General features: G+C 41.7%; 1 protein-coding gene across 2 annotated transcripts in view; it reads right to left on the bottom strand.

The window, feature by feature from the left end:
* PDE7B (phosphodiesterase 7B) overlaps positions 1 to 18,353 on the bottom strand; it is a 470,724-nt gene that overhangs the window by 62,355 nt on the left and 390,016 nt on the right. For both annotated transcript variants that reach the window (XM_075862499.1, XM_075862498.1), the window contains one exon: positions 9,989 to 10,072. In XM_075862499.1, the coding sequence (XP_075718614.1) occupies positions 9,989 to 10,072 (84 nt within the window). The remainder of the gene's footprint in view (positions 1 to 9,988; positions 10,073 to 18,353) is intronic.

An 18,353-nucleotide genomic window follows, 5' to 3' on the forward strand; every position in this document is an offset into this window, starting at 1 on the left:
TAACATCATTACTATAGTTATACTGAATGTGTGAAAACTTTTTTGTGCAGGACAATGATCAAGTCCGATGGAAATGAATATTTAAAAATAACAATTATGCAGCAATCTGAAATTCACAATCATAGCAACAACTGCAATATGTAAATCCAAGACATTTCGGTTAATTTTAGCACAATTTTCTGAATAAACAGAACTGCTTTTACATTTTTAAAATTGTGATCAATAAAGTAAGAAAACAATCGTACAAGATATTCAAATATTTTTCTAGTTTTTTGGAATAATAGGAAAAGTTGACAGGATGGTAAATAAATAGCTACATGTGGAAAGATTTAATTTATGGACACAGCTTGGCAAATGTAGGAGTTCTTACAAAGGTTTAAAGAGAAGTCTTTTTTTCTAGCGACATTGTAATCTCAGTGTGTCACCTAGGAAAAAAGTTGCTATGGTAACACTGACAATGTGTTCATTATTTTCCACTGCTGTGACTGAACGTGATGACGTCAACTAAGGTTGAAATCAACTTCTGACTTAGTCTTGGCCTAGGACTTAGGTGAGAAGACCAGATAATTCTCTGATAAGCTTATTTAATCAATCTAGAAAAAAAATAATATAGTAACTATTTCAAGCAAATTCTGTAAACGTGACAGCATTGCCCTGATATAGTAAATAGGAGTTTTGTTTGTTTTTCAAACATAATATTAGTTTACTTTTACCATGCTAATATTATACTTTACCATCTTGTCCATTGCCTATAGTACAGCTAACATCTATCCTTTAGCAGTACATACAAGCATCTTAACCCCTTCACTCTGTAAGTTAGATCATTTTTGTTATGGCATGAATATAGGAAAAAGTGATTTCTCTGAATTGTTTTTTTTGTTTGTTTATTTTTTATCTCGTTCACGTTACATGCTAAATAACCTGTTCAATTACTTCTTCAGGTTATTACAGTCATGTAGATATATGTAGTTTTTTTGTTTTTATGTAATTTATGGGCAATAAAATATATTTTATGCAAAATAATGAATTTTTGTACGTGGAAAGATGTCGTTTTTATTAATACTATTTTGGGGAATGTCAGACATTTAGATCACTTTTTATTAAAACATTTTTGGGGTTTGAAGTGGCAAAAAATCTGTGATTCGGCCATTTTGACCTTTTATCCCCGCTACGACGTTGGATAAATATTTTTATATTTTTATAGTTTGGTCATTTTCTGACGTGGGGATACCGTTTATGTTTATTATTGTTTATTTATTTTTATATGTGATCTAGGGAAAGGGGGGGGGGGTGATTTAAGTTTTTATATTTTTTTTAAAACTTTTTATTTTTACTTTTATTTAGCCCCCCCTTAGGGGGCTTGAACCTGTGATCATTAGATCGCTTATGACATAGACTGCAATATCACAATATTGCAGTCTATGGCAAAATCAGTGCATTGCTCTTGAGACCTGGCACAGGTGGATCTCATTCGCAATCTTCCTATAGCATCGATGGGAGTTTTCACAAGGCTCCCAGCTGCTAGAGTAATATACCGGCTCCCGCAATCTCGCCGTGTGGGAGCTGGTGACCAGCTCTATAGTGAAAGGGGCAGTAAAAACCGCTCAGATGCCGGTGGTCACATCTAACGGGTTAAATGCTTGCTATCAGAAATTTTTCTGAATGCAAGCATTGCTGCTGGGTCCCTGCTGCGTAACACAGCAGAGACCCGGCGACTATGGCGCCCGCTCTGCTTTTGAGCGGGTGCCATATTTAAGTACCCTTTCCCGACGTAAATCTACAGATTAGTGACGGGAAAGGGTTAAGGGATAACATTATTTACAACTTTATGTTTTACTTAAAACGTATTAGCATACTCCTGTAAACGAATACATTACGCTGTATCACTATGACACAGGCTGCTGTTAGGGCAGCACATAGTGTAGACAGACAGCACTAGGGTCCTTTCTAGGTCCTGACTGCAGAGGGATTTCACAGCCTTCGATCACGTCACCGGGATACCGTTGAAGAGGGGAGTCCCCTTTGATCATGCCACAGTCACAGACAAAAAGGGTTACACCGCTGCGTCCGAATTTTTTGAGGAGGCTTCTCTAAGTTCAGGAGCTGTTAGTTACAGCTCCTGCTTAGAGGATGAGCGCTCACAGGAGGCCTCATCAGCCTTTTCTAAAGTGATGCTAAAAGACGTCGCTGTAGACGAAGGACCTGCACCGCCTGCTGTCAAGAGATGGTGGGTGGTCATTAAGGAGTTAAGAAATGTTGTATTTATTAATGTAAAGTACACCTTTTACTCTCACTGTAAAAAACTAAAACATATTTGGCACAGTAAACTTTTTTTTAAAACAGTGATAAAAGTGGTATACTAGCGGTACTGTATGTCTAAACATATTACAAAAGGATATACAATGGGCCAATTATACAGTATGGATATGTTTTCCAAATATATGTGGAGAGCATTTACCGACATATATGCTGGACAGACAGCACAGACGAAAAATTATATTCATAGTCACTTCTTAGTAATCCCTGACAAATGTCCATGCTTGTACCTGTCTAGATTATTAAATTACGATAAACCCACATGGTAGAAAACTGCATAAAAACAGTAACGAAAATGTTTGACATGTACTATATGTATTTTAGGGGATTCACATTTTCATACCACAGCAGGATATTTGTGCCATGAGGGTATCTTGTGAATGTGTAGAAAGGTTGTTCAGGAACCTAGAGATGTTTCATTTGCTGTGACAGTCGATTTCAAATATTTTGTGTTAGTTAGAACTATGACTAGTTTAACTGGTGTTTAAAATGTATTGTTGGACAAGCAACGACTAAAGACAACAATGGTTGCCTGAAATTAATGTTGTGGCAAAAACTAGTGAGGGTCCTGATTGTTTGCAGAGTCATAGCAAATTCTGAGGAAAGTAATGGGGAAACTGCAGCTTCTGGATGTTGCATTTTCCTAACACTAAGGGTATGTTCACATGGAGTGTTTTTAGCAGTTTTTCGGGTCGCAAACGTTCAGAAAAATTGCTGAAAAGCGGAAACAGAACGCCTACAAACATTTGCCCATTGATTTCAATGGGAAATACGGTGTTCTGTTCCGACAAGGCGTTTTTTTACTCCAAAAACGGCACGTAAAAAGACGCCTGCGAAAAACAAGTGCATGTCACTTCTTGGGATGTTTTTGGAGCCCTTTTTCATTGACTCTATAGAAAAACAGCCCCAAAAACGCAGCGAAAAACGCGAGTTTGATTAACAACCGTCTGAAAATGTGGAGCTGTTTTCCCTTCAAAACAGATCCGTATTTTCAGACGTTTTTGATTTTGTGTGTGCACATACCCTAAGGCCCTGTTCACACTGAGCTTTTTTACACTTTGTTTGCCGCGGAAACCGCTGAAAAAGATGGCCGAAATTGCCTCCCATTGTTTTCAATGGAAGGTGAAGGCGTTTTTTTCCCGCGAACAGAAAAAAATGCTCGTGAGAAAAATAAGTGACATGCCCTATATTGAGGCGTTTTCCACCTCAAAGACCCCATTTAAATCAATGGGAGATGGAAAAAATGCAGCGAACGGCCGACGCCTTTTTTAATGCTTTTTTTTTTTTTACACGTTTTATGTAAAAAACGCTCGCAGTTTTTCCCCTTGCCTGTTGAAGAAATAAGTAAAAATGGAGCGTATTTTGCTGCATTTTTCACAATGTTAGACGATGGAGACATCTCCTCTGAAAAACGCAGCAATTCTGTCCACTTTCCGCAGCAGGAATTGACATGCTGCGGTCCAAAAAATACGCACCGCAGGTCAATTTCAGCTCGGAATTTTACGCAACATGTGGATGAGATTTATTAAATGTCATCCACTATGCTGCTACTGTATTCTGCTTTGTTTTTCCCGTTCGGAATTCCGTCCGGAAAAAACACGGCAATTCCGCAGCATGGGGACGAGCCCTTAGAATTCTCCATGCCGATGAAGCCCCTACATAAGCGCTAAAACTAGCATTAAAATGAAATATAAAATTGCACTATGACTGCAATCTCAGCAATTGTTAAACTTCTAGTAGGTGTTCAGCCCCAGCCAAAAAACTGCTCCATAGTCTAATACATAGACTTGCTCATTAAATATTATAAAGCATTACTCCATAGTTCCCTGCAGAGCTATGTGCTGAATGACTCACTTGGAGATGCATTAAGAATATTTTACTGGTGAATATGAATTGAAGGTATGGATACTGAAAATGGGTTACCTACTTTCTTGAGCAACACTTGCATTTTGTAATTGCACATATTAATTAAAAATATGGCAAGTTGAACCAGGAATTTATTCTGCTTGCCATAAATTGAGTCAAGAAGCAATTTTGAACAACAAGATGCCAGAGGCAGAAACGACCTTATTTCCCAACTACCAATAAATTGTATTTATAATCTTTAATGTGCTATTACAGCAAACAGACATACAGACAAAACCAACATAAATGGTAAAATTTCAATGTATGGATAGGGTCAAATAGCCATTAGTAGTTATACCAATGTGCACAAGTGCATGCCGTTTGAATAGTCCCTGTTGGTAACAGTGTGCCGACTGTATAAGCAATATATGCAGCAGTGAACACGTGTGTCTATCGTCTGTGTCTGCAGATAGACGGATACAGCAAACACCGACACCACTAGCGGACTTCTAGGCAGTTAAATTGTTAAATTGCTAGATTTCCCTAATGCCAGCATGTATTAAAATGTAACAGAGAGCCCCCCCCGACATGTTTCGCTACTATGTAGCGTCCTCAGGGGTTCATGGGGCTACTGGCGGCGCGCCGATAAACTCTCACTATTATGGGAATCCTCAGTGACGTCTCAAGGGGGGTGTGTACACAGGTTGGACCAATGACAGTAAGAGTGGGTGGGAATCAACGAGCCACCGCTTGAGTGGCAGTTAAGACTGCCAATAGAATAGTAGATGGCCCGAGTGTCTAGATAAGAACGTCCACACATGCGCACTGGGGCTAAGTTAGCACATGTATCGATAGAGACACTCTCAAAGATCGCTAGGTGTGTGATTTCCATTCACACCAGCTCAGGGTGCGAGGTGGCTGACATAAGAAACAGCCATCATGCTGCAGTGATGAACAACAGATATGTGGATGAACATATGAGCCACTCATTAAAATCAGCAGCCAGTCATCTAGGTAATAAAAGTCTGTCATATAACAGTAAATGCCAATGACGATGTGTAACAATAGAATACTGAAGCATAGATAGAGGCTGCTGGTGTCTTAACTGTCACTGCAGGGTGCAGGGACGACAAATCACACAGCTGTTGTGAACTACAGGAGAATAATAGGGTGGTACGATCGTTGTAGCAAAGGTACTGCAGATCCAAATGATATATTCACATATACCTTGAGAGGGCTCACAAATAAATCCACACTAAAGCAAAGGTTATATTGAATGTGCTCGAATAGTTTATCTGGGCAAAAATCGATGCCCCCTGGACTGATATAAATGGTTCCCTTGTCAATGAGTTCAACAAGGATTGAAGAATACCCCAAAATGAGACAGGGAGAGTCAGAGTCCGCCAGAACTCAAGAAAAGATCAATGTCTGTAATTAAATCTAGTATATGAAATGTAATAAAGTAAAAAATGTAGAGACGAGTGAATAAATAAAAAAATAAAATAAAAAACAGATTATGGACGTGTACCACTATAATAGTGGCACTAAACACGATAAATTGATATATCGGTCTCAGAGGAAAGCCGTAAATGTAAAGCCTTCATTAAGACCCGAAGGGCTAAGAGAGTGCAATCGATGAATCCATCGTGCCTCCTCTTGCAATAGCATTCGGTCTAGATTACCAGCTCTTGGTCCCAATTTGATCTGAGTGATGCCCCAGAACTGAAGTAGCTTCGTATCACCACCATGTAGTTGGTGCATGTGTCTGGATAACGTAGTATCCTCTTTGTGGTTAATAGTGCTAAGATGCCTCGAAATCCTCCTTCTTAATTCCTGTATGGTTTTGCCCACGTATAATTTGGGACAGGGGCATTTCGCTATGTATATTACCCCGCTACTCTGGCAGTTAATAAACTGCTTGATGGTATAAACCTTCCCGTCAGATGGATTTATGAAAGTTTTTGTCGTGGGCATGAGAGGACAAAAGGAGCAACGACCACATGGATGGGAACCCCTGACTGGAGATTTTAACCAGGTTTGTTGAGACTTACTTATGGTGGAGTAATGACTATGTACCAACAGTTCTCGTAGGTTTTTGCCTCTACGATACGTAATACTTGGAACTGCAGAAATGACTTTTTTAAGGTCTGGGTCAGTAGTAAGTATTGGCCAATGTTTTTTAAGGATGTCCACAACTTGAGAAGAGCAAATATCATAAGTACCAATGCAGCGTATGGCACTGGATGACTCAGTTTTAACGGGATTGTTTAAAAACATTACTCGAGACGGCACATCATATAGCCATGAGGAACTTAAAACCCTAAGAGATCTTGAAACTTTATTGGAGGAAAATGAATTTGGAGCTGTGACTGCTACCGGCCCCTTCTCTTCTTTACGACCAAAATCAAAACTTACTCCGCCATTTTCCCAGTACAGTCACATCGACATTTTTGTCAAGATGGTGTGTAATGATCTGGGGAAACTAAAAAATGATAGATCTAGGGTTTTTGGGAACCTCAGTGCTAGCGAACAATTGGCACTGGATGACTTATGTAATAACAACGAGATAGTTCTAAAACCCTCTGATAAAGGAGGAAATGTAGTTGTGATGAACCGATTAGACTACACGCAAATGGTCCATAAACTACTAGATGACACCACCACCTATGTCATAATGACAGGCAATCCTACTGACCGTTTTTTGGTCGAACTACATCTCCTCCTCTCGGAGGCGAAAGACAATAACCTACTAACTATGGATGAATTCAAACGACTGTATAACCCTAGTCCGACCATAGCAACTTTTTATGCCCTGCCAAAAATCCATAAGGCTGTACGTCCACCTCCTGGGAGACCAATTGTGCAATCTCACACAGGGGATAAGCCTCTATGTGGACGAAATCCTGTCACCGTTCGTCTCCTCTTTGCCCTCCTTTTTAAGGGACACCAAGGACACTGTCGCCAGGATCCAGGAGATCCATGTCACTCAAACCACTATACTTGCCACTATTGACGTCGAATCACTATACACTAACATTCAGCACCAGTTAGGTTTAAATGCAGTTAAACACTTTCTTAGCACTAAAGGCACTCAATTTCATTTACACAATGATTTCGTTATATCACTGCTACAATTTCTTCTCACGCACAACTTTTTTACTTTTGATAGAAAGTACTATAAACAAATTAAAGGCACGGCCATGGGGACTGTATGTGCACCCACTTATGCAAATTTATTTCTAGGGTGGTGGGAAGACACCATTGTTTTCACTGATAATTTACATATTTTCACATCACATATCCTGTTCTGGGGGAGATTCATCGATGACATTCTCATCCTCTGGGACGGTGACACTGATTTATTTAATGATTTCGTTCTGACACTTAACAATAATGATATTGGCATGAGATTCACTCATGAAACACACAAGAGCGAGATCAATTTTCTTGACCTTAAGATCTCCTTGGACCCTGGCGGCAGTGTCCACACAGATATTTTTCGTAAAGCCACTGCCACTAACAGTCTCTTACATTGGGAGAGTCATCATGCACCTACCCTTAAAAGAGGTATACCGATAGGGCAATATTTGAGAGCCAAGAGGAATTGCTCTGACGAACATTCTTTTCAGATTGAAAGCGATGTACTATACAATAAATTTGTGGCTCGTGGTTATCCAAAAAAGTGGCTACACAGGGCTTATGCTAGGGCTAGGGCAACAAACAGACAGAATTTGATCCAGGGTAACGGGATCAATCCCGTTAAAACTGAGTCATCCAGTGCCATACGCTGCATTGGTACTTATGATGTTTGCTCTTCTCAAGTTGTGGACATCCTTAAAAAACATTGGCCAATACTTACTACTGACCCAGACCTTAAAAAAGTCATTTCTGCAGTTCCAAGTATTACGTATCGTAGAGGCAAAAACCTATGAGAACTGTTGGTACATAGTCATTACTCCACCATAAGTAAGTCTCAACAAACCTGGTTAAAATCTCCAGTCAGGGGTTCCCATCCATGTGGTCGTTGCTCCTTTTGTCCTCTCATGCCCACGACAAAAACTTTCATAAATCCATCTGACGGGAAAGTTTATACCATCAAGCAGTTTATTAACTGCCAGAGTAGCGGGGTAATATACATAGCGAAATGCCCCTGTCCCAAATTATACGTGGGCAAAACCATACAGGAATTAAGAAGGAGGATTTCGAGGCATCTTAGCACTATTAACCACAAAGAGGATACTACGTTATCCAGACACATGCACCAACTACATGGTGGTGATACGAAGCTACTTCAGTTCTGGGGCATCACTCAGATCAAATTGGGACCAAGAGCTGGTAATCTAGACCGGATGCTATTGCAAGAGGAGGCACGATGGATTCATCGATTGCACTCTCTTAGCCCTTCGGGTCTTAATGAAGGCTTTACATTTACGGCTTTCCTCTGAGACCGATATATCAATTTATCGTGTTTAGTGCCACTATTATAGTGGTACACGTCCATAATCTGTTTTTTATTTTATTTTTTTATTTATTTAGTCGTCTCTACATTTTTTACTTTATTACATTTCATATACTAGATTTAATTACAGACATTGATCTTTTCTTGAGTTCTGGCGGACTCTGACTCTCCCTGTCTCATTTGGGGTATTCTTCAATCCTTGTTGAACTCATTGACAAGGGAACCATTTATATCAGTCCAGGGGGCATCGATTTTTGCCCAGATAAACTATTCGAGCACATTCAATATAACCTTTGCTTTAGTGTGGATTTATTTGTGAGCCCTCTCAAGGTATATGTGAATATATCATTTGGATCTGCAGTACCTTTGCTACAACGATCGTACCACCCTATTATTCTCCTGTAGTTCACAACAGCTGTGTGATTTGTCGTCCCTGCACCCTGCAGTGACAGTTAAGACACCAGCAGCCTCTATCTATGCTTCAGTATTCTATTGTTACACATCGTCATTGGCATTTACTGTTATATGACAGACTTTTATTACCTAGATGACTGGCTGCTGATTTTAATGAGTGGCTCATATGTTCATCCACATATCTGTTGTTCATCACTGCAGCATGATGGCTGTTTCTTATGTCAGCCACCTCGCACCCTGAGCTGGTGTGAATGGAAATCACACACCTAGCGATCTTTGAGAGTGTCTCTATCGATACATGTGCTAACTTAGCCCCAGTGCGCATGTGTGGACGTTCTTATCTAGACACTCGGGCCATCTACTATTCTATTGGCAGTCTTAACTGCCACTCAAGCGGTGGCTCGTTGATTCCCACCCACTCTTACTGTCATTGGTCCAACCTGTGTACACCCCCCCCTTGAGACGTCACTGAGGATTCCCATAATATTGAGAGTTTATCGGCGCGCCGCCAGTAGCCCCCATACAATCGGCACACTGTTACCAACAGGGACTATTCAAACGGCATGCACTTGTGCACATTGGTATAACTACTAACGGCTATTTGACCCTATCCATACATTGAAATTTTACCATTTATGTTGGTTTTGTCTGTATGTCTGTTTGCTGTAATAGCACATTAAAGATTATAAATACAATTTATTGGTAGTTGGGAAATAAGGTCGTTTCTGCCTCTGGCATCTTGTTGTTCATTTGTTGTATTAGACCTGCCAACTACCAAGGGTCCAAACCTTCTTCAAGAAGCAATTTTTACCCCTTGTATGGGGCAATTGGCATCCGTCTTATAGGGTTTTCTGCCTTCCTCTGGATGAACATGGCAGCATAATAGGTTGGACTTAATGGACCTGTGTCTTTTTTCAACCTTATCAACTATTTAACTATGTAAACCATACTTACTGCTCAGGAGCCGGTAATCAATAAAAGGGTATGAGCCACGGCGTTCAGAGAGAACTCCTGATGGACCTCTCACTCGAGCATCTCCTGTAGCAATAAAAAGAATAACAAGGGTTTTAATTTTCCCATTACAGAAGACCATGAAGAAGGGTGAGGCTCCACGTAGTGGCCAAGGTTAAGGGCTGGGCAATTAATCGGATGAAAAAATGTAAAGCGAAACTCAGCGCAATTAATTGACGTCATCTTGTGCATTTCATTGTTATAAATGATTATTCCCGCTTTCAACTGTATCTGCATCTTCAGGACGCAGATACAGTTAAATCCAATGGTAGAGCAGTGGGCCGTAAGGTCCCTGCTCTACAATTCACTATGTATCACCGGACGCAAGGCAGTGACATCATCGCCGAGCTGCATAGTCCGGAAGACCAGAGGGATCTCCTCTACTCGTCGTTGGAACAGGGTTAGGTGAGTATGTATAATATTTTTTTTCTTAGGCACTATTGGGGCTGTGTGGGGGCAGCTATGTGAGCATTATACAGCGTGCAGGCAACTATGGGGCATTATACTGCGAGGGGGCAGTTATGGAGGCTTTATTCTGTATGGGGAGGACTATGGGGGCAATATACTGTGTGGGGGCAGTGTCAGGTGGTATATTATATACAGTAGTATACAGCATACTCATGGGATAAATATTAATTCAATGGCGTAGCATGCAAACAGGGGGCATGGTATGCAATAAGGGGTGTGGCCTAAATAATCGTTCATTAATTGTAATCGAGGTTACATGTTGAATTAATGGTGATTCTGATTAAGGTCATAATTGCCCAGCCCTAGCCAAGGAACAACTAATAACTGCAGCAGCATGCTGTATTACTGAAAATCTGTGTGGTTTTACAATATGCATTTTTTGCCACATGGGTTTTACAGTTCATACACCTGCAAAAACGTGCAGCCTCACCCAAACACAAAATACCTATTACAAGAAAGCATGCAGTCATATTTTAATAAAGTTAAAAGATATCCAAATTCTAGAAACTAATTTAACCTATGTCTGTGTGTCCAACAGTGTGATGATTCTGTTTTTTTTACTGTTATATAAACCTACAAACCTTATATTTGTCATAGGACCATTTAATATCATCATTCCCAATTGGTGAACACCGATTAATGATAATGTTCTGCTATATGAACAGTCTATATTGAAATCTTTTGTGTCAAAAGCAAAATTGGATTTCAATGTAGGCAAGTAAAGGTTTACATGGAACGATTTTTTTCAAACCTCTATGGAATGATCGGTGGCTTGAAAAATCATTCACTAGGATCTGATGGACATTTCCACCATAAAAATCCTTCCAGATGTTGGGAAGAGTTTCTGTCCGGTGTTATTGTTGTCTAGTGACAGCTCTCAGGAGTGCAGTGCACCAGACAGTACCACTGTACTATAAATGTAAATGCTGCTATTAGGGACATTTATAAATTCCACCAACACGAGATTTCATACTACAGTCCATTTCTGGAATTTTCTGCATGGAATGTATTTCATACACTACTCAACATTGAAATTGCAACACCAAGAAGGGCAAGCCGTAAGGTTATGCAAATTGAGGAAAGAGCAGGTGGCATTAAGATCTGCAAATGATCACATTTTCAAGCACCTAGCTCCAGTCTGTGGCACATGGGAGGGGCATAAAAGCCAGATTGAAAGCAAAGTTTATTAGCCACATGAAACCTCAAAAATCGGATCAAGTGGTGTGGGATGATTAGGGCGGCAACCAGTGTCGACACAAACCATCATAAGGCATTTGCGCGACATTGGGCTACGAGCCAGATGTCCAGCTACTGGTGTTCCATTGACCACACGTCACCAATCTAAAAGACTATCATGGTGCACAGCAAGACATTATGGAGGCCTACCCTCTTCAGAGATGCAAATCGCTTTTGTCTGGGACGCAATGACAGCTGCAGATTGGTCTAGAGACCACGTGGGCAAGGCCCTGAAGAGACCTTCACAAGGAAATGTCACACCAGTCCTACTGCCGGGATTATGGTGTGGGGTGGCATAAGGTATGGTAGCTGGACCCCTCTAGTCTTAATTTCAGGTACACTAACAGCTCGGCGTTAAATTGATTTGATCGAGGAATCAGTGGTATGGACATTTCTCTAAAGCCGTTTTTCAACGGGACAACACCAGGCCACATGTTGCTCGTGCTGCTGTGAGCAGCCTGCGTGGCCTAAACATGCTACCATGGCCTGCAGCGTCTCCAGAATTGTCTCCCATCCAGCACATTTGGGACGTTATTGGTCAGCAATTGCAAAGGGGGCTGCCAGCAGCCAATCTTAATGATTTGCGTGCCCAAGTGCATTCACCGTGGCATAAAATTATTCAAAAAAACATTAATAACCTCATTGATAGAATACCAAGGCATGTAAGCGTGTGTATTTCTGCACGTGGCGCTCATATTCGATACTGAATACATCAAGATGTTTGGTATATTTTGCATATCATTAACATGTCTATCGATCCTGTGATTCCAAAACTTTTTCTTCTTGGTGTTGCAATTTCAATGTTGAGGAGTGTATTAAAAAGAAAAAAGTACAAAAAAATGGTAGAAGGTCTAATATATAAGTCTGGCAATGTTATTGAACAGCACACACTATTCAAGTATAAGTTAGAAAAGTGATGAATTGAACATTTAAATGAATAATTATTTCTTATTTATGACAACAGAGGATTGCATGAAAAACTGAACTTTGTATGAGACACAAACAATCTAATATGAGTATGTTTGAGACCATATAATAAAGAGCCAAAAACGAAACATCGATCACCCTGATCACTTGTCTTCAAATCTGCTATGTATTGTATAATAAGTACATTAGTATTAATGCAAATAAATAAATAAAACCAAACATTAGTTAGCCCATAATAAGCATGGCTCCACCCCGATGTATTAGTGAAGCTGTAAATTAACAATTCTGGAATGTGGTAAAAAATTTATGATGAAGAAAAAGAAGGTATGATCAAGCGTAGTTTGATGATAAAAAGGGATCAATGTTCCCACTTTTATTAACATAGAAAATTAAATAGTAAAAAGGAGCGCAGTATCGAGGTGGTATCAAAGTGGCAAATGCCAAAAGCCTACGCGTTTCGAACACTATCTGTGTTTTGTTATTCATGGCAGATGTTCGTATGCAATGCGGGCCTCGTCAATATAAATTCCAGGATTTAGTTTAGGGTAGTATAGTTAGAAAGTAACACCCACAGCAATCAGCAATGCATGTGAGAAAGTAACCCCTAAGGGTCCAAATTAGACCTGAGCATGCAAAACATATAGAGAGGGTTCCATGAGTAAATGTTGGAAACAAATACAATGCATAAATATGGCAGGTCCTATGGACGCATAGAAATGGATCCCGTAATAACATGAATGTAGCTGAATAGAAGGGATGGAATTTGGAAAGCAATGAGTAAAAAATTTATAAATTGGGATAGTGCCCATCCATAGTAGAGTATAGGAGCAAAGAGAAACTCGCAAGACATTGGATACAATTAAAATTCAAAATAATAAAAAATCACAAAGAAAAAATTAATGAATAGAAAGAGAAATAGGATTGTGATACATATTAGCTACAAATAAGATGTGAAAAAAAATATAACAATAAATAATAATTTCAAATATAATGAAACATAAGAAAAGAAAATTCTTGTATATAGTAATATAAAAACAATGATGAGAGCGTATACAGAATAGCATGTAAGTAACTACAATTGCAGGCACCGTATTAGCAATCTATGCATTATTATGCACCTATATAATATATGTTTAGTAAACCGCAATACAACAAAAATTTATGATATCTGCTATTTTGGGTATGAAGCTCTTTAACTATGAAATTCATTGTAGAATTTATAGATATAAAAGGACAATATTAATTCCGCAATTTTTTAAGAAAGAAGAAAGGAAACAATGTACAGGTTCCACAAACACTGAGAACAGGAAACAAGAAAACCATACAGACAGCAACAGACAGGATACAGTGATGATTATGAACTAGTTTCCCTTCTAATGCTTTTATAAAGAGAAAAATTGTCTTAACATTGCTGTAGTGTATTAAGGCTAACAACACTTTATGCATTATTTTAATACAATAGTAGTATCATCCACATTTACCACCCAATAGTGATTCCCAGGGACATAGGCCTTGAACCTTGCCTCCCTATCAAAGACATATGGCCCATAAGTTTTCAGTGTTTAATCCAAAGAAAAGTCTACGGGGAGGACTTTTCTGCGGATGGTAGACAGGAGGAGAATCCTTCGTTGGGGGCACAGCTCCAAACTGGCTGGGCACGCTCGTGCTCGTAAAACCCGAGATCTAGTTGCCCGTCACTTCTGGTGGCCCACGCTGCCCAAACATATTGTGGACTTTGTCTCGTCCTGCACTGTGTGTGCTTCCAACAAAGTTGCTCACTCTAAGCCTGTCGGCCTGCTCCTACCTCTGCCTGTGCCCAATTCCCCCTGGCAGCATATAGCAAGATGCAATACGGTCTGGGTGGTAGTGGACCGGTTCTCGAAAATGGCTCATTTTATCCCGCTGACCGGTCTACCTTCTGCTCCTCGACTGACTAACCTCTTCATCCAGCACATCTTCCGCTTGCATGGCTTACCACTTCATATCGTGTCTGATCGGGGGGTTCAGTTCACCTCGAAGTTCTGGAGAACCCTCTGTAAACTCCTAGACATGAAGTTGGATTTTACTTCAGCCTATCATCCCCAGTCCAATGGCCAAGTTGAGAGGATTAACCAAATCATGGAGAATTATCTTCGCCACTTCATCTCCACGTAGAATGATGACTGGGTACAGCTTCTTCCATGGGCCAAGTTTCCTTACAACAACCACACAAATAAGTCCACCACTTTCACACCATTCTACATTGTGTACGGCCAATATCCACGAATCCCTCTTCCTGTTCTGGGTACATCCCAGTTACCCGCAGCTGACTCTGCATTTGGAGACTTTCTACAGGTCTGGCAGCAAACCCGGTCCTCTATTCTGCAGGCAGTCGATCGCATGAAGCGAGAAGTGGATACTAGGAGAAAAGAACCGCCTCAGTATCTGCCGGGTACCAAAGTCTGGCTGTCCTCAAGGAATATTCGCCTAAGGGTGCCTTCCTACAAGCTTGCTCCCAGGTTCCTTGGACCATTTGAGATACTACAACAAATAAACCCGGTCTCCTATAAGCTTCGGCTGGCACCTACCCTCAGAATCCCCAACTCCTTTCATGTGTCCCTGCCTGTGGTCTTGAACCGCTATAGTAAGACTCCTGGTCCCGCAATGGCTCCCAGCGGTTCATCTGACGTGTTTGAGGTGAAGGAGATCCTGGACTGCAAGAGGGTAGGAGGAAGAACTTTCTATTTGGTGGACTGGAGAGGGTTTGGTCCTGAGGAGAGGTCCTGGGAGCCAGAAGAAAACTTTAATGCCCCTACCCTCATTAGGAAGTTTCTCTCTCGCTCTGGTCCTAGAAGAGGGCGTGCAAGAGGGGGGATACTGTAACGGCCGCAGACCGTCGTTCCTACTCACCCCTCGACAGCCACGGCCATGACTCTGTGAGTGCTGGCCGGCATCTCCTTCCTAAGAGATGCCAGCACTGACTTCCGCATTGCCTCACTGGGTCCGGTAGGGTGCGCAATCGCGCCCGGCCTTGAAGGGCCAGTGCGCGCACATGAAAAGAATCTCTTATTAGCCCATGATCACCCTGGACTACAAAAGGGGCTCTGCCCTTTCACTCATTGCCTGAGCATTGTTGTGTTTACCCATGTTATTCTTAGCAAATAGTCCCTTAGTGTTATCCTGTTCCGTTGTTCCTGTGCCCTGCTACCTGTATCCTGTATCCCGTGCTATATTTGTTCCTGTGCCTTAGAGTGTTGGAGTCGTGTTGTGCTACCTGTCACGCCTGCTGATATACACCACGTCTGGTGTCTGCAAGTTCATCTGTGCTGAGCCTCCATTACTGTCTGGACTATTAAAGGTACTCTTGTACTAGGGCTGTTGTTTGGTCAACTGCTACTCCGCTACGGCGGTGCGGCCTAGTGTGTCCACATACCCACGGATCGTGACACTATGCAACCTTCTTTAAGATAGCAGATTTTATTTTCTGCATGTTGTAACTTATCTCTACTGTAATGTGTGACCTTTCGGCCTCCGTCTGGCTGGTATACGTCAATATACCTTTTTTTTTTTAAAGGATGGAATATCGTAAGTAGACTACACTATTCAATCCAAAAAAAGTATACTGCTTGGTATACGTTCCTTTTACATGGGAACCTATGGGTGATGGATGACACTGTATGGCATCTGTCACCGGTAAATGATAAATGTATTCGTCGGGGAGCTTCCCCAGGGCCAGAGTCCTGGGGCATAGCGCTTCTGATGCTTCGCCTGGTGACTCCAACATTGTAAAACTCCTGACATTACTGTCCATATATGGACAGTGACATCAGGAGTTTCCCCAAGGCCGGAGTCCTCAGCCAGAGAGCTTCCATTGCTCTGGCTGGGAGCTCCGGCATTGTAAGGCTCCTGACAATGGACGGTAACGTCAGGAGCTTCACTAGGCACAGTGCTTCAGGTAGCGCTCTGTCCGGGGAGTACTAGCGACATATTCCACGTATGCCAATACAGAGGGATACATTGCAGCCTCTCCAACGGATGGAAAAAACGTGATGTGAGCATAACAGTTGTGTGCAGCCAGAGTCTGAGCCGGTCACAACTTATGAAAAAGTTGTGCACTTTATGCACCTGTCCGTCATCCATAATCGGACAGAGAAACGTTGCATGCAGAGGCAAAACTGATCCCATAAGATCACGCGATCAGTTGTATCATCAGGTTTTGGAGTTTTTTGTGCTATGCTCTATACCGGAAGGAAAAGAGGGTGCATGGCTAGTCATATGTGAAGGTCATAAGGACTTATTTTCAATCAAGGGCCAAGGGATGTCTCTAACTTGCAGAGGATTAACAGAAACAATACAGGACGGGTCAATGATACTTTGCGGGGACTCCCTGGTGTCCTCTGTCTCAAATGATCTGGATAGGGCATCGGCCCTCATATTTTTGTCAGCAGGACGGTAATGGAGCACAAATTGGAACCGGGTGAAGAACAGCGACAGCCTGGCTTGATGGTGGTTGATCTGTTGTGCCGACTGGAAATAAGTGAGGTTCTTGTGGTCGGTATATATCAGGATGGGGTGAGCCGCGCCCTCTAGTAGATGTCTCCACTCCTCCAAAGCAAATTTGATGGCCAGTAACTCCCGATGTCCAATTGCGCTCTGCGGGAGAATAAAGTCTAGAGTAATAACCACATACCACTGCCTTCCCTTTGGAGCGAACCTGGAACAGAAGTGCACCTGCACAAACAGAGGAGGCGTCCATCTCCATCGAGACACGACAGGATGATGGAGGGTTGAGGCCAACGTGAAGGCACTCTTAAGGCTGTTGAATGCAGATTCTGCTTCTGGAGCCCACACCTTGGCGTTCATACCTTTTTTGGTGGGCGTAGAGATGGGAGCCGTTAGTGAAGAGAAATTTGGGATAAACTGCACTTAGAAGTTAGCGAATCCCAAAAAAAAGTTGTATGGACCTCAGGCCTTGAGGACGTGGCCATTTCAGGACAGACTTTACCTTCTCAGGTTCCATCTTGAAGCCTTGATTCGAGATGATGTAGCCCAGGAAGGGTAGAGAATTGTTCTCAAAAATGCACTTCTCCAGCTTGGCATACTGACGATTCTCCCTTAATCGCAGCAGAACTTGACGGGCATGCCTCCGATGAGTTGTAAGATCTGGAGAAAAAAATCAAAATATCATCGAGATAGACTGCAACACAGACATAGAGGAGATCCCGGAAGATATCATTGATGAATTCTTGGAAGACCGCGGGAGCGTTACACAGACCGAAGGGCATTACCAGGTAATCATAGTGCCCATCTCAAGTGTTGAATGCAGTCTTACATTCGTCACCCTGGCGAATCCGGATCAAATTGTAAGCCCCACGCAAGTCTAGTTTAGAAAAAATCTTGGCTCCTCGTATGCGCAGGAAGGAGATGCTGGCCAGCACTCACAGAGTGTTGGCCGCGGCTGTCGAGGAGTGAGTAGGAATGACGGTTCGCGGCCATGGCCGTTACACATAGTATTAAAGGGACTCTCTGGGACTGCACTTATAAAGTGCTGAAACTTTCTAATGCTCTGTCATAAAACACAGAGCCCAGATCCTGTAGAGATGTGCGTGCATCCATTCACACAAACATGTAAGGGCTGTAAGGACATGCTGAATATCTGAATATACACCTACATCACAAGCAAATATGTACTATTCTT

Source organism: Rhinoderma darwinii, chromosome 4, assembly GCF_050947455.1.
Source record: "Rhinoderma darwinii isolate aRhiDar2 chromosome 4, aRhiDar2.hap1, whole genome shotgun sequence".
NCBI classification, from domain to species: Eukaryota; Metazoa; Chordata; class Amphibia; order Anura; family Rhinodermatidae; genus Rhinoderma; species Rhinoderma darwinii.